General features: G+C 41.7%; 1 protein-coding gene across 3 annotated transcripts in view; it reads left to right on the top strand.

Annotated features, from left to right (window-relative positions):
* adam19a (ADAM metallopeptidase domain 19a) overlaps positions 1–19,906 on the top strand; it is a 222,547-nt gene extending 202,641 nt beyond the window's left edge. For 2 of the 3 annotated variants that reach the window (XM_034676859.1, XM_034676860.1), the window contains exons 19-24: positions 5,173–5,281; positions 6,681–6,822; positions 11,772–11,871; positions 13,175–13,426; positions 13,989–14,197; positions 19,067–19,899. In XM_034676859.1, the coding sequence (XP_034532750.1) occupies positions 5,173–5,281; positions 6,681–6,822; positions 11,772–11,871; positions 13,175–13,426; positions 13,989–14,197; positions 19,067–19,118 (864 nt within the window). In that variant the 3' untranslated portion in view covers positions 19,119–19,899. Of the gene's footprint in view, positions 1–5,172; positions 5,282–6,680; positions 6,823–11,771; positions 11,872–13,174; positions 13,427–13,988; positions 14,198–19,066 lie in introns of all 3 variants that reach the window. The other variant, XM_034676861.1, reaches the window with a different exon arrangement.
* Positions 19,907–22,589: the final 2,683 nt, after the last annotated feature.

The following is a 22,589-nucleotide window of genomic DNA, read 5'->3' as shown; positions in this document are numbered from 1 at the left end:
TCAGAAATTTAGAATCAGCATGTTTTGTGAGAATATTCACAGAAAAAATGTCTGATTTTTACAGTTAAAAGAGGCCCTGAATCTCAATCAACAGCTGCCTTGAATGAAAATGGCAGATCTCAAACAAAGGTGGTGCTACCTCATATCTTAGCCTCTTTCCTCCTCTCCAGTCCAAATATCATAATAAAAAAAATTTAATAATAGGAAAGTGCAAACTTGAGAGGTCATAACAGTTGACTACAAACAATGGCTCATTCCAGTTTCCATATAGAGATTATTGGATGTTTGAATCATACAGAATTTGAATAAACAGCTGATTAAGTTAGGGACATCAATCCGAGGGGGTTAAAATTGTCATCATTCTCAAAGTCCTAAAAACTGCAGTTCCATAAGTGTCCACCAGAGGCTGGCCCCAAAAGTGAGTCAGTCCCCATAGAGCCCCATGTTAAAACGTACAACTTTACAGCAAAGTTAAACATGTTTACAGCCTGCTACAAAAACAGTTTGGGTCTCTATGCGACTATATGGGCTGAATTTTTACACAACTCACCTTCGTAGATGATATCAAGGCTAAGAGTTATCAAAAGCCATAGCACTGTAGAGGCTACGTGATGCGTTCCTATATATGTATGACACATTTGGAGCCAGCCTTTGCCTAAAAAAGAATCAGCTGGTGTAGACGTGGCAATAACACCCTGCCACTTTCTTCAAACAAAATATACATTTATCTTACTATTAAAGCGTCAGAGATCCCTCTGGGGGGTCCAGTCCACAATGTCATAGGTTCTTGTGTGGGTTTGAAGCAGACACTCACGGTTATGGAAAGTTCAGTGACTCTCCGTGTTTGTTAGTTTCCTCTCACCTTTCCTCCTCTACTCTGATGATCCGGCACACACAGCGCTGCAAGAGCCTCATTGGTCAACACAGCTGTAAATCATGGCATTAATATGGAAAAGGGTTTGGGTCACTCGTTAATTTTTTTTACGACTCAAGTTTTATTAGATTTTAAATTTTTAACAACACATATTCACAACATACAGGACAAAATAGTGCTGAGCCAAAGAGTGAAAAAAAATAAAAATCACAATAAAATGTGTGACTTGGACTGGCATGAAAAATACTAAAAAACAAACAGACAAATAGACAAAACAACAAACAGAGAAGAAAAATACTGTATCAAACAATAAAGAAAACATAACAAAAATAAAATAATGCACAAATAATGAGAATGACAAAATACCAGTATTAACAAGACATTTTGGGCGAGTTAACAAGATGTCCAATGTACCACTGTCACATGCCCTCTACACATACATCACATATAGACATTTAATCAATGTTCATCCAGCAGTGTCCACACTGCTTCCTTTCTACACGCCATCGCCACACCTCCTGCATTCAGTTCAGAGCCCCAACAACCACACCGCAAAGAAAATGTCTTAATGTTTTTACAAATACAAACAACTTGTTGAACAATGTACACATTATATAATCTGGCATTCAAAAAAAAAAAACAATCAGCTGGTGCCCCAAAGGTTCCCCTGTGGTGAGTGAAACTGCAGAAACTTTCCCCATTTATCATTATATTTTCCTACCTCATTTATTAGACTGTAGGATATTCTCTCAAAAGCTGCCACCCTGCCCAGTTCTGAGATCCATTCCCAAAATGATGGCCCTTCTACCGCTTTCCATTTTCTCATTATCATCTGTTTACCAATCATAATACTCGTTTGGATCCAGCTTGCAAGTGGTTTTACAATATGGACAGTATTTTGAGGGTTTCCGAGTATGTAAACACCAGGACAAAACACGTAATCTACCCCCGCAATTTCCGTTATAAACTCATGGACCTTGGTCCAAAACATCTGTACCTTCGAGCATGACCACAGTGCATGAACTAAGTCACCCACTACCCCGTTACATCTCCAACAATCTGATGTTTCTTTAAATCCAAGTCTAAATAACTGTCACTCGTTAATTTTAAGTCCTACCATTTTTCTCAGAATTCTGCCTTCAAGATCAAAAACAACATTCTAGAATTCTGCCCTCAAGATCAAAAACAACATTCTAGAATTCTGCCTTCAAGGTCAAAGACAACATTCTAGAATTAAGTCTTTAAGATCAAATACAACATTATAGAATTCTAACTTTAATCCCAGAATTCCGAGAAAAGTCAACATTCTAACGAAGAGTCGGATCTTAACTGATCCTACTTTATACCCCTCTTGTATCATCAAACAACTTATTCAAAGTAAACTAGTCAGAAACATGAACATCACTCTGAGAATCTGGTGTACACAGTGCTGTAGGAGCCTCATTGGTCAACAGAGCAGTCAATCAAGCATCAGATAACTAACCCTTAACTAAACTTGTCAGAAACATGAACGCTGATATGTAAGATGATCAAGGGAAAGGTCCAATTCATAGATCTAATAATGGATGTAAGGGCTTTGGTTTCACTATAGTTTATAGTTAATCTTAACATTGAGTCCTCCTTCTTGGATCACCAGGCCTGTAGAATAAAATAACTGTGAGCTATTTAACCAAAACAAACCTTTGAATAATAACCAGTAATCACCACTGAGTCTCGGATAATGAGCTGAAATGTGTCATGAATGGAGAATAAATATTCTTACCTCACTACATTTGGCAGTAAATTATCTCTAAAGAGTTTTTAATTAACTTGTTTTAACTTTGTGAAAAAGAAACTTTCATGCAGGCATAAAACTTGATTAATATCTGCAGACATCTTGTGTAATTCAGCAGCTCTAAATGAGGGAGAAAATACGGCCACGCTCCAATTACATCCAGATGTAATTATGCTATCAGTGATTAGCATGCCTATTTAGCCCATTAGCATTCAGTCGACATGAAGGGGGGACTGTTGTTTGCTGATTCTTATCGTGCAGATTCTTTGTGCAAATGATTAATGCAGACTTTGAGGAGCATATATTTGGAAACATCACGTTAAGAAGGGAAAACCGCTATGAAATGAAGAGCTGTGACCTAGATTTAAGGACACAATCACTGATATCAAAGATTTCCCTCAGCTTTCGAAGTCTACAGGACTTTCTAATAAGCTCCTTTAATGAAAATCTCCTGTATGAGTTCTTTAAAAGATGCAAACCAGCAGTTCTCTCAGTTCCTCTGCTCATTATTCCTGTTTATGTGCATGAAAATCCAGCGTTCTCTAAAAGCCCGGGGATCAGTGTGAATCAAATGATAATGTTTAAATTAAAAAACACATCCCAGCAACCCCGAGCTGTCGAGCTGTTTAGAATAATCCTGACTCTAAGCCTCTCCCATTATCCGTCTACTGTTACTGTGAGAGATGGGAACAAAGGAAGGACAAACAGCATAAAACAACAGAGAGAAAGGAGAAGGGGATTAAAGGAGGAGAGGATGTGTCTGCAAGTTTTCCTCTCACTAAGAATGTGTCAAAACCTTATCAAATATCAGCCTGAGGAATGGGAGAGCCATTCTTCAAACGGTGGTGTGCCTCATCCCAACATTTATGCTCTAACATATGTTACATAATGACCCCTAATGTTCCCCAAGCATGAATCTGGATTGGGATAGATGAGCAGCAAGAGCTAGTTCATCACTAGGGCTATTAAGTTTGTCAAGTTAGGCCCACAACACCTCAGGGAGGCTCAATAGTTAGCAACTGCAACTCGTAACCGCCATGCTAGCTCTCACCTCCTGTCTTATCCACACAACAAGATATAGAGAAAGATGTAAGGAAAAAGCCATTATGTGTCTGCAGGAAAAAAACATATTTTTTTGGGAGAATAAAAGCAGGAGGAACACAATCCAGCGTAGTGACATCCCGGCTGAGGAGGATTTCTTTCTCTCTATAAACAGATATCTGCATGAAGAGCAGCTAACAATCTGTTCTAGATCAAACATTTACACTGAGACACAAATCTGCTTGATGCTGTGTCACTAAAGACAATCAGAGTTTAGATTTCTCGACTTCCTTGAATGCATCAGAAATGATGGATCCCACCTCCATTCAACAAACAAACATTGTAAAAGTAGTTTTCTTCTCCTCTTGAGGACAGACCTGACAAAGCTTTTACTTTCAGCTACAACTAACCTGTAATTACAGATTCTGATTCAGAAACATGTTGAATCTGGATCTCAGGGTCTGGATTTTAGTCTGAGAAGAGTTCTGGTCTCAGTCTGTTGTCTGAGTAGTATCAACCAATCAAGTGTCAGCAGGAAAAACAGTCTGTATGGAGAGCAACAGCAGGTGTTCTAGAATTCTGAGATCAATGCCAGATTTCCAGAACTCTGTCTTTGATCTCAGAATTCTGAGAACAAAAGGAACATTCTGTGAAGAAGGTCAGACCTAAAAAAAAACATCAGTGTCTCTAATCCTCTTTCATAGAACTCTATTCAACAAATAAACATTGTAAAAGTAGTTTTCTTCTCCTCTTGAGGACAGACCTGACAAAGCTTGACTTTTGACTTTTGACTAATCTGCATCATGATGTTGTTATTTCAGCAAACTTAAGACCAGTTAATTACAAGAACATCACAAGAACATCAGTTCCTGTTTCAGGGTCATATGGCTAAAGGAAGCCAGAATGAGGCCTCTGTGGAACTTGCTGTTTAGAATGAAGCTGAGACTCACCACAAACATTTGAACAGGCGCTGCTTCAGGGCTATAATGTACCAAAGAATGAGGGGAAAACGATGTAAACTATGCAGCATACAGAAGAGGAAGTCTTGTCTGGAATTTGTTTATCTCTGGCTGAATTAAAAATACTGAGAAGAGGCTTGCATAGTTTAGACAGATGGGTTCTGAGATTGAAGAATCCTAACAAGGATAAACAAACCTAGTTTTGCATCATAAATTTGAACCCTCAGAAACAAAACAGCTAAATTGGTGAAATAAAAAAAAAACACATGATGCAAATTTAAGCTGTCATTTGTACTTACTGAGGTGTTCTGCAGTCTGTTCCGTTTTAAAGGTGGGAATCTAAAAGTAGAGGCAGAGAAATCCTATTGGAGCACAGTCAGTGACAGTCTGTAGTAAACAAGACATTAGTGCTTCTAATTTGGTTTCCACTGTACTCCTCCAGGCACTGATACAAGATTGTACCCAGACAGATAATCACGTTAACTCATGCACAATTGTGTGTCTGTGTGTGTTTCCTCCCTTAGGTGTGTAACAGTAACGGGAACTGTCACTGCAGCCGCGGCTGGGCTCCTCCTTTCTGTGAGAAACCGGGACTGGGTGGCAGCGTGGAAAGTGGGCCTGTGCAGTACGACAGTGAGTTCACACACACACACACACACACACACACACACACACACATACACAAACACACACACTTATAAAGAATGTGTAAGGCTTACATCTGCACATACATACTTTAAACTGAAAAATGGGTAAATATATCTCATGTTAAAGGTTTTTCTTTGTTGTCCATGTTCAGATTATTTTCCAAAATATCAGATTTAATGCTGAGTAATTTTTATATTAGGAGGAATGTTGTCCAGGCTGATTGTGCAAACATCAAAAATAGATTTAGATAGAGATGTCAGAGAGGATGCATTCAAAAGAAAAAATAAGTTATCATCATGCATTAAATAAATATATAAAAGAGAATAACAAACGGAAGAAGCTGTGCAGGAACCTGATAAGAGAGTGCAAACGTTTATGTAACATGTACATGAGTAAAATAAGAACACTGATTACAGACATAAGTCACATGTGTGTAACGTCAACATGTCAAAAATACAGAAATGCATGAACTAATAGGACGCTGTTTTGGGTCACAAGATGAGAATCATGCAAGACTGACAATGAAAACAACACAGGAGGAAATATAAACAACAAATGCACACAAATGATTCACCATAAAAAGACCTGCTGAACATGATGACCCAAAGACCTGCCTGTACAGAAACAGGGGCATATGTTTCAGTTGCAGGGATTAGAAAATATTGTTTCCTGTCTGATTTAACTAAATAAAAGCTTCATGGTTAAATCTCATTTGGCGAGGTCATTGAAGTTGGCTGACTTTGCTGTTTATATTTTTTGTGTTCCCCAGCGCAAATAATCATCTCTGCACTGTAAAGTAGGGGATAAGGGACACTGGGGGGAAATGGAGGGCAAAAGCAAAAGCAAAAAAAAATGTTAAGGTGGAATTTTTTTTTTAACTTGAGATAATAAAACATTTTTTGATTACAGTCAGAATTCTGAGGAAAACTCAGAATTTCGAGATCAAAGTCAGAATTCTGAGATAAAAGTCAACATTCTGGTTTTAATCCCCTGAATCATAAAAAAAACACACCTTGAAGTGTTTTGCTAGTTTGCTCTCAATTATTTTTTTACTGGCCCGAAACATCTCCTGTATCACTGAGTGTGTTTAATCATGTAAGCTTGAAAAACACGCTCTGCTTTCAGTTTGAGGAAAGTTATTCCATTAGCTTCCTAAATAACCAAAATCTAATCAGGAATACAAAAACTGTTGTACCAGAAATGCTTGTGTGCATATGAACTCACTGTGTGTGTGTGGGTGTGTGTGTGTGTGTGTGTGTGTGTGTGTGTGTGTGTGTGTGTGTGTGTGTGTGTGTGTGTGGTGTGTGTGTGTGTGTGTGTGTGTGTGTGTGTGTGTGTGTTTGTGTGTGTGTGTGTGTGTGTGTGTGTGTGTGTGTGCGAGTAGGTCAAGTGGGTCTGGTGGTGGGGCTGCTGTTTGCCTTCCTGGTGCTCCTGCCTGCAGTGCTGCTGCTCTTCTACTGCTACAGGATCAAGACTTCATATTTGCACAAGTGGCTTTCTCAGAGAGAGAAGAACAAGGCCAACAAGTAAGTCCATCCCTCCGTCTGTCTATTTATCTGTCAGTCTGTTTGTTTGTTTCTCTCTTTCTGAATGTTTTTTATCCATATCACCATAATTAATCACACATTAAAGGAATATTCTAGCATTTCTAAACATTTTATGTATTTTAGAGTCAAAACTTTTTTAACCTTTGAGTCATTTAGACCCCAAAACCTGCAGAAACAGTCCAAAGTTTAAGAATACTGGAGAAAGAAATCACAGAGACGAAGATCAAACTCTGCTGCTTGATCCTCCTCTCAGTTTTTGATTCTTGGAACATATTTGTTCACTGAAAAACAAGCATGTATTGCTATGCAGCACAGCCTTCAGATATCACAGAGTCTGCATGAGCAGGGAGGGCAACAGAGAGCGAAAGGAGGAGGAAATGAATCATCCATGCAAAGAGGGAAATATTTCAGAGATATGAAGGAAAGGTTGTAAGAGAGGGAATTAGGGGGGATGCTTGAAGGTGGGAGGTAGGAAGGTAGGAAGAGTGCATCACCATGTCTGTCTGCAGATTGATGCACACAGCAGAACCTTCCATCTCCACATCAGCGTTTACGTCCATGTTTTGTGCTGCAGCTCCCCTCCATCAAAACCAAACAAAATCCATGTCCTCATAAACCCTGAGGCTTCCTTTATGAGCGCGGCCGTATACCTCAGCCAGCAGACAGCCTCGTCATAACAGCGGCTGAGTCAGTGCCTCCAGTCCTCCTCTGTGATTTACTGAAGAGAAATGTGTCTGGAGCTGATCCAGTGGTACAGCAGCCTTTTAAAGAGCCTGACCTTCCAAATGAAGACGGAGAGAAAGTCTAAACGCTGCTGATGTTTGGCCTCAGCAGGATTTTACGCGAACTGCAGCAAAGACAACTGAATGAATAGCTAACGATACGGAAAATTGAGACAGTATGATGATAAAAACACTCAGAACAGAAGCCGCTGCATTGAAAACGCTCTGCTTCTTTTGGTTTTGTTCCACGGTCAGTAGTTTGGGTTCATTTACAGTTCAACAGCAGGACGGCGAGCGGCTCAAACTGATTAAAGGCCTCTCTAAGCATATAGACATCCAGTGTGCCTGGAAAGCCTTCTAATCAGCTAAGAGCCTGCGGTGTGTACATACACTGACGAACCAGTTTTTTAAGAACACTTCTCCAGTCTGATTCAACCAAAGGCAACCGCCCTGCAGTAATCCTCCCTTTGTGAAGCTGCATAGACTCAGGTTTAGTTGGTTGTAGTGGGGCTAAGGTTTGCAGAGGTGCTCCACATCTGCTAATGTACAGTGGAGGGAAATATTAAAGGGTGACTCCAGTGTTTTCAAACTTGAATAAGCTGTAAAAGCCAATTTATATATAAGATAAGATAAGATAACATATACTTTATTTGTTCCCCGTTGGGGGAAATTCTTTAACTCCTGTCAAAATACTAAATTATCTGCATACAATAAGTTATATTTGGTGGTGTGGCTCTTTTCTGGGAGCTCCCTGCCCTTGCATGCATTCATGTGGATTGCCAAAGCCAAGACAGGGGGATCATCAGCAAAGACGACCAAGGTACAGAACAGAGCGAGCATCAGTGACAATACATATGACACTGGTGAAATCAGACACAGCAGAATGGAGGAGCTGGGGTGGAGGAGGGATGTAAAGCGATTTGCAGGGGCAGCAAGAAGAGAAGGGAGGCAAAGCAATTTAAATAGAACGCACATTTTGCTGTTTGCTGATTGGATGCGTAGATGTAATCAGCTGAGCACAACTAATAAGATTGAGCAGAATGACTTCGGCAGTAAGTAGATGCCCATAACTTTTAATATTGTAATACGAGACGGTTCATGTTTCACACCAGAAATCGCTCCTATCAGTGCCTTAAAAGATGGGACATGCTGAAGGACCTCTCACTCTCTCAGGATATCAGACACAGATGCAGAGATTGGCGAGAGATCATCTGACTTAGCAGTAAGGGATGAAGATTTTGTACTGATTAAAAAAAGAAGAAAGAAAGAAATGTAAAACTGAACAGCAATTATACTGAGGCAGCCTTCCCAGGTATTGTCTATGCGTGGTAAACGCTGGATCATCACCAACTCTGCAGAGCCTTTTGGTTCATTTTTATTTCTGGTTTATACTTCTGCTTCAAATAGATGCCGTATGTCTGTGTAGTCCTGTTCCTATGTAGAGGCCTACGCACGTAGCCTGACGTCCTTCAAAATGTAACTATGCGTTGAAATGGTGGAATTAAAATGCTTACCCTGTGATTGGTCCACTGGGCAGCATTGTATTTTCTGCATTTATAGCACTTTCAGATTTACCATACATCGGCCGTATGTTTCATCTCCTGCGTCGTCTCCTCTCTTTTCTTCTTTGTAGTAATTTATGAATGATCAACAGCAACATGTAACAGCTCCAGTTTAACATAACATGCTCAGAGTCGTCATAGTTCACTGTGGAGAAGCAAGAAGAAAATGTAGCGGGACCAGAAACAGATGAGCCAAGATGCGTAGAAATCACACTGCCTACTAGTGTTGAGGTGGAGTATTGCAGCGTCGGCCACTATGGCATAGAGTCAACACAAAAGTATAAACCAGGCTTTAAGAGCTTATCCTTAAGACTACTGCCAAACCACAGACTGTATAAAACATGGACGTGATCTCTGTTACGTCACTCATTGGTTTTTAAAGAGGAGTGATGAAGCACAAAGATTGGATATGCTAAGGCTACAACACGCCCACCTGTCAATCAACTCATTCGTGCTAATTATCTGCCTCAACAAAATAAAAACAGATGAGTTATAAACAAAATGTGTGTGAATAAACGAATGACCTTCATATCAAAAACTGTGGTTTGAACCAGGCTGTCAACATGATTAATTCTGCTGTTTAACATGGGACCTAATGGGGATTCCTCTGCTTTTGCAGCCAACCAAGTGTACACTTGAGGAACTGCAGTTTTTGGAGTTCATTTTTCAACACCATAGTTTTTCGATAGAGCCAAACACATATGCAAGACAACTCCATTTCAACAGGGGGCAGTAGAAGCTCCAGGTCAATCAAAGCTGCGTTAAATTTTTGTTGGTGGTGCACTCTAATGCAGTCGTTTAAGCCTCACTATACAAGATACAGTGGGGCAAAAAAGTACTTAGTCAGCCACTGATTTTGCAAGTTCTCCCACTTAGAAAGATGAATGAGGTCTGAAATTTTCATCAGAGGTACACTTCAACTACGAGAGACAAAATGAGAAGAAAAAAAAATACAGGAAATCACAGTGTAGGATTTTTAAAGAATTTATTTTGAAATTATGGTGGAAAATAAGTATTTGGTCAATAACAAAAGTTCAACTCAATACTATGTAACATAACCTTTGTTGGCAATGACAGAGGTCAAACGTTTCCTGTAAGTCTTCACCAGGTTTGCACACACTGTAGCTGGTATTTTGGCCCATTCCTCCATGCAGATCTCCTCTAGAGCAGTGATGTTTTGGGGCTGTCGCTGAGCCGGACTTTCAACTCCCTCCACAAATTTTCTATGGGTTTGAAGTCTAGAGACTGGCTAGGCCACTCCAGGACCTTGAAATGCTTTTTACGGAGCCACTCCTTCGTTGCCCGAGCGGTGTGTTTGGGATCATTGTCATGCTGGAAGACCCAGCCATGTTCCATCTTCAATGCTCTCACTGATGGAAGGAGGTTTTGGCTTAAAATCTCACGATACATGGACCCGTTCATTCTTCCCTGAACACGGATCAGTGGTCCTGTCCCCTTTGCAGAAAAACAGCCCCAAAGCATGAGGTTTCCACCCCCATGCTTCACAGTAGGTATGGTGTTCTTGGGATGCAACTCAGCATTCTTCTTCCTCCAAACACGACGAGTTCAGTTTTTACCAAAAAGTTCTATTTTGGTTTCATCTGACCACATGATATTCTCCCAATCCTCTTCTGGATCATCCATATGCTCTCTGGCAAACTTCAGACGGGCCTGGACATGTACTGGCTTAAGCAGGGGGACACGCCTGGCGCTGCAGGATTTGAGTCCCTCTCGGTGTAATGTGTTACTGATGGTAGCCTTTGTTACTTTGGTCCCAGCTCTCTGCAGGTCATTCATTAGGTCCCTCCGTGTAGTTCTGGGATTTTTGCTCACCGTTCTCATGGTCATTTTGACCCCACGGGATGAGATCTTGCGTGGGGCCTCAGATCGAGGGAGATTATTAATGGTCTTGTATGTCTTCAACTTTCTTACAATTGCTCCCACAGTTGATTTATTCACACCAACCTGCTTGCCTATTGTAGATTCACTCTTTCCAGCCTGGTGCAGATCCACAGTTTTCTTCCTGGTGTCCTTGGACAGTTCTTTGGTCTTGGCCATGGTTGAGTTTGGAGTCTGACTGTTTGAGGCTGTGGACAGGTGTCTTTTATACAGATAACAAGTTCAAACAGGTGCCATTAATACAGGTAATGAGTGGAGGACAGAGGAGCTTCTTAAAGAAGAAGTTACAGGTCTGTGAGAGCCAGAAATCTTGCTTGTTTGTGGGTGACCAAATACTTATTTTCCACCATAATTTACAAATAAATTCTTTAAAAATCCTACAATGTGATTTCCTGGATTTTTTTTCTCATTTTGTCCCTCATAGTTGAAGTGTACCTCTGATGAAAATTACAGACCTCTCTCATCTTTCTAAGTAGGAGAACTTGCAAAATCAGTGGCTGGCTAAATACTTTTTTGCCCCACTGTATGTCTTTAAATGGAGCCTGATGTTTCTCTGTGAAAGATGAAAATCTATCTGTGTTGTGTTTACCTCTTTATTTCCTCTCACATCTCTCTGGATGAGGAACATCATGTTGCCTCTTCTGTCTCCTCTCCTACCCGGGGGTTTAAAATCAATGTCAGGCTGAGATGAGCGCTGCAGCAGGACGGGGGTTTATTTTCTACCTGTCCTCGTTTCTCCGCTCAGGTTGGAGGCGTCACTGGAGAAAGGGAAGAACGGACATCTGAATCCTGCCTTTCACCTGAAGGTGGTCGGACCAATCAACAAGGCTGGCAGCCATAAGGGGGTGAGTGGAGCGACGGGTGGATGAGTGTGTTCCTCCTGCTGTGTTTTAGTGAGTAATGGAGCGTCCATGAGATTGACCTTCATATTAAATGGCCTCATTTTACAGCAGCTTGTTATTTTGTGTGACCACTTAGAGTCTACCTCCTCCCCCGTCCACAGCACTCCTCTCCTCCAGTGCACGCAGCCTCCAGCAGAATATCATCAGGCCATTATTTTCTTGTTTTTATAGCTTTTATTTAATTGGATGGGTGAGGGTGTGTTTGTCATTGGCAGGGAGAGAGAAGGAAAAGAGGGCGAACGAGAGAAGGGCTTTGGCAAAGGGAATCAATCATTTTAAAGGGGAACTGCAGAGTTTTAAACCCAAGCCTCATTTCAGAGTATTTTACAATTAGACCGCAGATTTAAATCAGCCTGTAAACTTTGACTAACATCAATAAAGCAGTGACTACTGAAGAGTGAGACACTTTCCTGGGGCTAAATTCCATCAGATCCGTCTCCAATCCATCACAGCACCAAATCTGATGTGGTTTTAAATCTAGTCAATGTGTTAACTTACACTGGCTCTGCCCCGTCTCAGCTCCGGCAAACCAATAAACCTCCACAGCAGAAACGCAAGACTTCTATTTTTGCCGGATGCCGGAGCACAACGCATCAATGAGCACAGAGCAGATGAAACGGGACAGAAGGTCAGGTGTCGAAACAACATTAAAACATCTAGTTGATTTTCAGAATAAGACACAATGTGTTGACGCCAGATAGTATTTCATTTAACTACAACAACAAACCGTCATGATGAGCGGAGCCAGGTCTGGAGTCAACAGGTCAGAGGTTTTCAGAGGACGAAGAGGAGAATTCTTGATTCAGTAATTACCGCTTGGAAATCTCGGCCACATGACTCCAGCTGTCCAGCGGTCCTGCTCCGTGCTGCGTTCTGCCGGTGGGTGTTGATGGACGAGAGAGCAGAGAGTGGAGACACAGATCTGCTGGAAGTCTGGCGTTAAAGCTGTGCAGTTCCTCGTGGGTGCTTTGAGGAGCCATGTTGGCTTGGTGTATTCAGGTGTGTCTCACAGGGTCTCTTTACATGTGGATTATCTAACTGGGTAAAGAGATTGTCTCAATACTTAATACTTTAAGGAAGAGCTGTTCTTGATTTTAATTTGGTTGTCTCTAACTTTCTCGTTTGAATGAACAAGAATTAGCATCATCCATGTAGGTCAGCCTCACCTGGACTCTCTGAAGGATAAAAGGTCAGATGTGTAGTGTCTCTGTCTAACTATGTGTTGTCTCCTCTGATGTGATCCCAGATCTCTCACACCAGTAAAGAGGTCCTGCCTCTCAGACCAGGTCCCATCTCTAATGGCACCCAGCCAGTCAACGTTGTGCGACCTCTGAGACCTGTACCGTCTCCTCAAAGGGGCGCCCGGGACATCAAGGTGGTCCGCCCTCCTCTGCCGGCCGGGAGGCCCCCAGCAGCTCCGCCCAAACCCCCCCCGACCCCACAGAGACTCAGCCCGCCCAAGAAACCTCTGCCTCTCAACCCGACGCGATCACCGCTGGTAAGACGGTTCCTCTTTAAATATCAAAGGATGTAAATGCACATGTTTTAAATGTTTGGAGCTGATGAAGATGCCGCTGGAAGATTCTCGGTGATCTGCAGAGATTTAATCTGAGGCCTGGAGAAATGATGAATGATTAAAGCCCCATGTTTCTCTTTTGAATTGCCTTTTTATTGATTTATTCTCCAGACCAGCTCATGTCTGTAGACTAAAGTTAGATCACACTTTGCTTTTTCTCGTTTGAGTCAAACATCCAAATGTTTCCATATCTGATCTCAGATCTTTGTGTAGTTTTGATTTGAATCCTCTGCACGGTGAAGTGGGACAGAAGTCTTATCAGGGAGCTGAACTTGTTCTGCAGACGACCTGGATCCGGTCCAGGACAGACTCTGGAAATGGGTTCTGCTCCCTGATGTGAACATGTGCCAGGGATTTAGTGGCGGTGGTCCCACTTTCTGTAAAACTGTCTTTTTGCACTTTTTAAACTTTCTCTCTCTCCTTGAACTGTTTGTGAAATCACTGCAGATCTCTAACGACCTCTCCGGCTGTTTTTATCTCACAGTTAGTGTCCGAGCTGCAGCCCAGACCGTCCCCCTTCCCTCCTCAGAGGCCCCTCCCCCTCAGCCCAGCCAGAGGAGCCTCCCCCACAGTGAGTCCGGCCCGGAACCCCGTCACCAAACCCTCCACAGGCTTGTTGGTGATGATGCCCCCAGTGGCAGGACTCAAACCTGTGGGCAAAGTCTCAGCCATCCCTCCTCTCAGAGCTCTCAGGTGGGCTCACACACACACTCACACACACACACACACACACACACACACACACACACACACACACACACACACACACACACACACACGCACACACACACACACGACTTGGGTTCAGACAGGATGTTATTTTGCGCTCTTATTGAGTTCTCACTCATTAAAGGGGGATTCTGCTGTTTTTAAACCTGAGGCCTGAGTTAATTTTAATGAATCAAAGGAACAAAATGTTTTTAAAGTGCTCTTGTAGATTCCTTCAGCCTGCAGCTGAGAGGCGGGCTGTGCCAGCTGCAACTAAATCACTGTGAGCGAATATATCCGGTCGAAGTGCAACCTCTTAAAGTTCTGGTTTTCTCCATCCTCACTGACTTTGAGGCACACAACGTCATCTTATATATCCCCCGAGTCCATATTTCTGCAGATGGAACTGTAAGACTTCACCAGAGCTGAGTAGTTCATGTTTTTCAGTTACATATTCATAAAGGATTAACATTTACACTCTCTAGCTGTTAATGGTTTGTTGAAGTGGACTGTGATGTTAAACTCGGCCCACTCTAAAAGATGTTAAAAGTAGAAATCTAACAACATCTGTCACAGTCAAACAAGACTTTAGAGGTAACAAACATGGTGGACGAAAGGATGGATGATTATGGAGGGATCGAAAACAGCCTGTCTCTGGCACACGCTAAGCAGCACACAGAGAGGAGCGTTGTTTTGTTTCCCCCCTTACATGTGTATTTTCTAAGACATGTTTCAGTTTGTGGTGTTTCTTTCCTCAAAACAAGTAAGGCCACACTCACACCAGAGATCATGTGACCCAAATGACCCACAAGACAACCCATAACCTAAACTTCTGTCAGGAACTAGGCTAACGACTCTCTGTGACCCCCTGAACACACCATGACAGTTTGAGGCATTTATTTTCTAGCTCTTCCACAGTCTGGTCAGAACAAAAGAAGCCTTTCGGAGGAGAGGTGATAGTTGCCTTTTCGGTTCAAGCTGTGAATTGTTTTCGTTTGGTTTTTAGTCCCCCGTTCATTTAAAGCATATTAATTTATTCATCTTTTCTTCATTCTGACCGGCGGCTTCACTCCCTTTTGTTCCCTTCTTTTTCTTCTCTTGGTTTTTAACATTTTGGGGGTTTAATTTGTTTAAATAAAGCTCAGGGTTTAATCTGTACCTCTTGTACTGTGCCCCTTTTTATATTTGGTTTTTTTTACACCTTTATTTAGAGAAGACAGTGGAACGAGCAAGATACTGGGAATGACATGCTGGAAAGAGGCTGTAGGGTGCAATCAAACCCAGGCCAACCGCTTTTTTAGGCATGCAACTTAACCTTTAGACTAAATCTGCACCCTGGTCTCCACTCTTTGAACCTTAGTGGAGTTTTTTATTGCCATGGAAACCTTAACAGCCAGCTGCTTAGCTTCCTGGTACGTCCATTGCTGTAGTAATCTCTTTCTAGCTCCTCTGCTCTCAGGTTGATTATGGTGTGTTGTGTTGTGGACCTGTTGTAGTAACACTCATGTTGTTGCCTCAAATCAGCAAGTTGGTCCTCCATTACTGACGTCTGTCTGACTTTATGCTTTGTGTTTACTGTAATCACCAAGCTTCCTCCTTCAGTAAACTTGCTTCCTGATTGGCTATCGTTTTATTGCACATGATAATCCACAAAGTTTGTGCTCGGCCATCCTCAGGGTTCCCCTGACATAGAACAGGATATCTGATTGTAAATGTAATATTTACGTTTAAAAATCGATGCAGCTCCAGAGCATCTTCAGAGCAGATCGGGGAAAGTCAAATCACTCTTAAGATCCCCCAAGAACCACGAGAAGATTAGGACTTTGCTGACTCCTGTAGGACGGGCTGGGAGGAGTCTGCCAAAAATCAGCCTGATTACCTTGTAGTGCGCACCTTGCTTGAGACACACAAATACACACCAGACTTTGGCTTCTTTTCTACTTATGGTGCTGCATCGTGTTTCCAGTTAGGCTTCAGGGTGGAGGGATTGGTCTGACAACTTTTCAGAAATGATTGTTCTGTACATTACTGTACAGTAGTTTCCAATGTTTCACTCACTGTGAAACTTTGTTTTGAGAAAAAAAGGCTGTTCTGCCTTCCTCGCAGCGATTAGGAGCTCCAAAATTATTACAAAGAAACACTAATTCTTGCTGCGGATGGTCTGATGAGCTTTGTAGGTCTTGTAGAGGCATCAGTATTAATTTCAGTCTGTTTCATCACCTGATAGAAAGAGAGAGCAGCAATCTGACATCACTCTTTTTAAATTCACTCCACTGACGAATACAGTAAATTTACCTTTCAGATAAATAGAGCTCTTCGTTCACAGCTGCCTCTATCAGGTGATTTTTTTTAACACAGCTGTGTGATGGACAAACGTCATGTTTAATTCCAGTTTAACTGAAGTCACAACATCACAAACACATTGAGTTATAAGAGGAAGCAGAAAAACACCTCCTCTCTTTCTACATACTCTGTTTTTACTCCATGCTGCCTTCTCACTGTGCAAGGTGTTCGCACATAAAGTTTAAAAGCCATGCAGTAAGGCACAGACTCAGGTCCTCCTCTCCATTAAATTTTCATGGTTTATCCTGTAAGTGACAGACCCCCTGGTCTTAAGCCTGCACCGACTGTCTTCAGATGCAGAGTCATGCTTTTAGCTCCGTGCAGTTTATCTCTACATGTAGTAAAAGTCAGGCAGGGAAACCTCAGGGGAACTGTTCTCCAGGTTTTATAGTTCCTCTTCTCCTATAATCTAACAGATGGATCAAAATGTCTCTTCAGTACATCTGTTTTTCCCTGGCGAAGCGAAGATCTGACTCCACACAACAGATTTCATGCTTAAAACCTGCTGCTGCTGAAACACAGATATAAATTTAGACCCTGGTTGGGCAGAGAGGAGCGGGAGAAATCTATATCACACTTTACAAATCCACAACAATATGTATTTTCTGTGCTCAAAGAGGTTTCAGCTCAACATGCAAAGCAAGAGAAGAGATTCAGATGCTATAAAAATATATCTGGAGCACAATTACTGAGAACTTTTTGAGAGACAAGACGGTGCAGAGCAATCTTTCGCCTCCTACACAAACATCAGAACTACAAAGCCCTGTGGAACTTTTTAAATATGGGGGCTGCAATGGCTGTGGTAATTATGAGAAAATAAATCCTGCACTAGATGGTAGAACATGCTGTAAATATCAGCACATGTTGTTTTCAGACTGGAGTGCCCCTTTGATTCTTTCTATGTAGGACAAAATAAAACATGGTGAAATACAGAGGTGTAAATAAAAACACTAAGAATAGACTGAATACATGGGGTTAGACTTTTTTTAAAGGACATTAAAAGAAGTGTTCACATAAATGTTATATTTAAACCTGGCAGAGATTGTTCAGCATTGAAAATTACAAAACAGGCTTTTAAAAAACAACCAAAAAGGAAAGTTATACAAAACAAATGCAGACATGAAATACAAGAACAGACAGATGTCACAAAATCCAGTCTAAAAATGGCAATCATAGGCTAAAATTAAACTTAAGTTGAATCAGAGTTTTTAGCTAGCCCTCTTTTTATCTTAACGGCCTGTCTCCATCAATAGCATGTTTGTTTTTTTTATTGCTTTTTGATACAAAACCGGCACCATTCAGCGTTTCCAGGGTCCAGCATCCTCAGTGCAACGACACCTCCAGCATCAGTGTTTTTTTCACTCAGATGAAAATACTTCAATTTTAGGAACACTACTGTGCTCTTCGATGTAATTTTTACATCACCAACCAAACAAAATCAAAAAGGGGCGGGACTTCTGTTATCAACTATGTCAGCCATGATGGTAGAGGCTATTCTGGAGGAGAAACAGATTAGGCGTTTTTTTTAGGGTAGGATTTCAAGTCTAAAGCTGCTGCTAACGCTACAACAGGATTTGTATGAATTGTTTTTACTAAAATATATGAATTAAAGGAAATACAAAAACATACCGAGTGATTTCAGACAGACTAAGTAAGAGAGGCAGAAGTGTCTGCAACCATTTCATGACCAAGCAACAGTAAGAGCTGTTGAGAAGCACTCTGACATCAAGGTTGTGGGTGTTGCTGGAGCAAAAATTGCTGTGAGTGGAAACGGGCGCTAAACCCTAGCCAAACCTAAACAACGTTTGGCTGGGGTTAGATAGGTCTGCAAGGGGAAAGAAAAAATACCAAAATACCAAAAGTTTGTTTTGGTAGCACTGAGAGCTGACTTCAGACTATCAAAATTTGGCCTGCATCCTTTTAAAAGTCAGCATGGAGCTAAACAAACAAACAACGTGACTCAGAGAAGATGCAGCCTTGTAAAGAGTTGTATTGTCTGCATAAAGATTGACTTTGGTTATAATTAGGCCTTTGGTATTTCAGTCTAAAAATGGAAAACAAAAAAGGGACAAAATTCAATCAGGGGTTTGTCAGAAACAGCTTTTGTATTGTTTTTATCTGTTTCAGAGTTGATTCTCACCCTTTTACCTCTCAACACTGTACATTTTCAATCACAAAGAACTGTGTTATGCTAACTATAAACCACCTTTGGTTTGGTGTATTCATTTTTTGGAAGCAGAGTCATATTTCTTGTTTATTTTGAGAGGTGTGTGTGGAGTTGAGTACAAACAGCTGAATTAAACTACAGTGTGTGTGTTTATGGTAATTTTCTCATAGTTTTTGGAGAACAGCACCTCTTTGGCACAGAGGAAGAGGTTATCAGGGTGTGATGCACTCAGATTTCTTGTTCAGGGGAATGCTCTCTGTTGGTTTTGGGATTTGTTGACAGAAATGTACAGAGTTTTTTTTCCTAACCTAGAATCTATTCTTTGTTTTTCTTTCCCCTTGCAGACCAGTCCCAGGTGCCAAACCAAACACAGCCTCGCCTCCACCACGAAAATGACCTTCTCCTCCCCCCTCCTCTTCACCTCGGAGGAGGCAGCAACTGACAGCTTATTTGCACTAAAGAGACTTTGGCTGGAAAACCAGAGCTGTCGCACAAACCAGAGGAGGACAAACACAAAGTTAAAACCAGAGACGCAAAAGTTCAGACTTCAAAATGAAACCTTTCTCTCCTCCTCCTCCTCTCCCTCCTCCTCCCTTTATCCCCCTGCTCCTCCTCCTAGCGTGCTCACATTAACCACAGATGACGCGGTTTTGCACGGAGGCCTTGCAGACTGAGACAAGTGTCATCGCTGGGGGGCGGTCACATTTGCCAAATGAGTTTTTTTAGGATTATGAATTGTTTTTTTTAAGCTGTTAATTCTGTCTGTGTTTAAAAAAAAAAAAAGCATTTTGTAATGACGGTTGTCTTGTTTACAGTTTGTTTGTTGTCTCGTTTTATGATTTGTGTTCCGTGCCAAAGAGGTCTCTTCATACCTGGGGTGTGTCCCGATGGTGTCGAAATCTGTTACATCAAGTTTACCACGACTCCTCCATCTTTTTTAGGTTTTATAATTTATTGTATTTTAAGAGGAATGTTTGAAAAAACACAACAACATCTCTCACAAATCTGGAGTTACAGAAGCCTATCAGAGGGAAGGAGAGCCAATCACACAGCAGCTTCTTTTCTACACTGTTTACATGGTGGAGGATTTGCAGGACACACCCCGGTCACTCATGTTGATTTGAATGTCTTTTGCTGTGTGTTATGACTTTTGAATTGTTACATAAAATATTTTTACAAAATTATCAGCAGGTTTCTTTAATTCGGTCCCTTTTTCATTCTAACTTGGAGGAGATTTCATGGATATTTAGATGCAACTTTGTGAAGACGAGGGGTGAACAGAATGCAAATGAGGTGCTGGTGCAAGTCAGGTGCTGCGCGTCGAGTCTTAAAATTAAATCTGTCGTTGCATCTTGAAGCCAAAGTCTTTTCAAACGACCATAATTGAGATATGAAGATAAAGTCACCAGTGATGAGGTCTCAGCCTGTAAAAACAGCTCATTTAGTTGTCACATGAAATGAAAAGATGTGCAGCTTAAACGTTGACGACAAGCAGGCAACTGCAATCAAGCTGAGGGAGACTGTTGTTTGCAAAATCCTGTTTAAAGCTCCCTAGAGGGATTTTATCTGCTTATGAATCAGAGTGAAATTAATACTGATGCCTTTCTGTAACATATAAAAGCAAAAAGACCAACAGAGAGAAAGCTGAATCTTCCACTAAGATTTTCTTACATGCATGTCACACCTGCTGAGGTGGGTAGGTGTTAAGGCTGATTTATACTTCTGCGTCTCCCCTACGCAGCAGGGGCTGACGCAGACATGAGCACCACATACTTGTGCGTCGGTGTGTCCATGTCGCGCAGCTATTCTCCGCCGAAACGCTTGAGGGCAGTGCGGTCTCTCTGTTAGCCGGCCGTCTGCTTCCGGCCCCGCTACGATCTCTGTTTACTTTTCCACAGCGATTCAGAGCGTGTTATGTTAATCTACAGCGGATACATGTTGCTGTTTATCATACAGACATGATTACATAAAGAATAGAGAGGAGGAGATGAATTACACGGCCAATGTGGGGCCGATGTCCGGGATCCTGGAAGTGCTGTAAATGCGGGAAAGACAAAGCCGCCGAGCGGACCAATCACAGAGCTTGCGGTCCGCGTCGGCTCTACAGGGAGTTACATTTTGGAGGAGGTGCACGTCAGTTACGTGCGTAGGCCTCGGCGTAGGTACGGGAGCTACGCGGACCCCGGCGTAGGGTACGCCGTTGATTCAACGCAGAAGTATAAATCAGCCTTTAGTCGAGGTGATTAACAGCTCACCACCTCAACAGCCTTTTTTACAAAGTTGAGTTGCGCTTCTGATATTCAGAAGAAATCAGTGTTAGATACCTCGTCAAAAAAACACTGCTTAGACAAGATCAGCTAAGGGACTAAATGCCCAGCTTTGTCCACAGGGGGCGCCAAGTCAACATAACTCAAAAGTTCCTCACAGGAGCTTTAAAAAAAGGAGAAACCATAATACAAAGAGCTTTATTGACATATCTGTCATACAAACCAGGCTGTTTGCTATGAAATGTTTATTGATAATTCCTGCTCTAAACTTTTTAACTCCTCTCATCAAAGTATGTATTACCATTGAACTTGTGAGTTTCAGGCATTGCTGGGTCTTGATGCAGAGCGACCAATAGCTGTGAGGTGTTGAAGAGACACTTTTTCAACCAGCTGGAGTGTTTTGCTCAAGGGCCTAAAGGAAACACATTTTGATACCAGGTCCTGAGGTTGAAGAACTACCTCTCTTTCTACATTTAAACTAGTTATACAGCTGCACAATAAAGAATAACATAAAGAGTGTTATGTAAGCCCTCCTCATTTTCTTTATGCCTGCGTTCCTTTTGAGACAAAGACCCATTTGGTCTCTCCATGGAGTCAGGATGATCTTACAGTTCCTGTCTGATGAACAAGTATGAAGGCTTTACATCACAGGGAGTCTCCACTCTCACCTGCTCTTAATGGATTCCACTCTGTTGGAAATGAGATATCTGGAAGAGGCTCTCAGTTCCCTGGAGACTAATGCTTTCACAGAGTCCGCGGTACGACTGGACCGCTATTGGACAGCGAAGAGGAATGGGCTCTTGGGGAGATTTATTGATGTAGACGTTTTCCTAGCCCATTACCAGGACGCCCTGGCACCCAAACAAACCTGTGGGGTGGATTCTGCCCCAGACTGCAGACGTGATCTTAATGAAAAGAGATGATTTTTTCCCAAGATGGCTGTCTATAAATCAGGCTCTGTGTAGCCTCAGGCCTGAAGGTGCTGAATGAATACGCTAATGTTTTTTCCTCAGGCGGGTTTTCAGTGAGTGAGACGCATAAATGATATGAAGTGAAGGAATATAAAACAGCAGCCTGTCAGGTTTGGTTGTCACCTTAGCGACAATACAGCTTGGTTCAACATCAATTCAAATATAGGCAAGGGCCATTTTCCCCTGGCATGACACTCAGAATGGCAGGCTGAAATGCTAATATAATGGTGCACTACCATTTTCAGGGATTTAAAGTAGAAAAGATGTGGGGAATCTGGCAAATTGATTTACCATTCCCACTTCATGACAGAAAGACATAAAAAGACAATGGAGTTTGAAAATTCAGAGGTACATCAGTCCACTCTTCATATTTCAAACTATATTAAACATTAGGTAACAAACAGCAAAGACCCTATTACTTCCCTTGAGCTATATAATACCCTCCACAGAAACATGATACTGTAATAGCGATCATTGAAAACACAATGGCAATTCAACCAGAATAATCAAGGAATCTTGATTATGGTCCCGATTTATGTCACGTTTACAATTACTCCAGTTGGTAACTCCCCTAGCGGTCATGAAAGATATTACTTTGTTAAATGTACTCACTGCCGCCACATTGGTAA

Source organism: Notolabrus celidotus, chromosome 23, assembly GCF_009762535.1.
Source record: "Notolabrus celidotus isolate fNotCel1 chromosome 23, fNotCel1.pri, whole genome shotgun sequence".
NCBI classification, from domain to species: Eukaryota; Metazoa; Chordata; class Actinopteri; order Labriformes; family Labridae; genus Notolabrus; species Notolabrus celidotus.
This window is presented reverse-complemented; position numbering and strand designations above follow the sequence as displayed.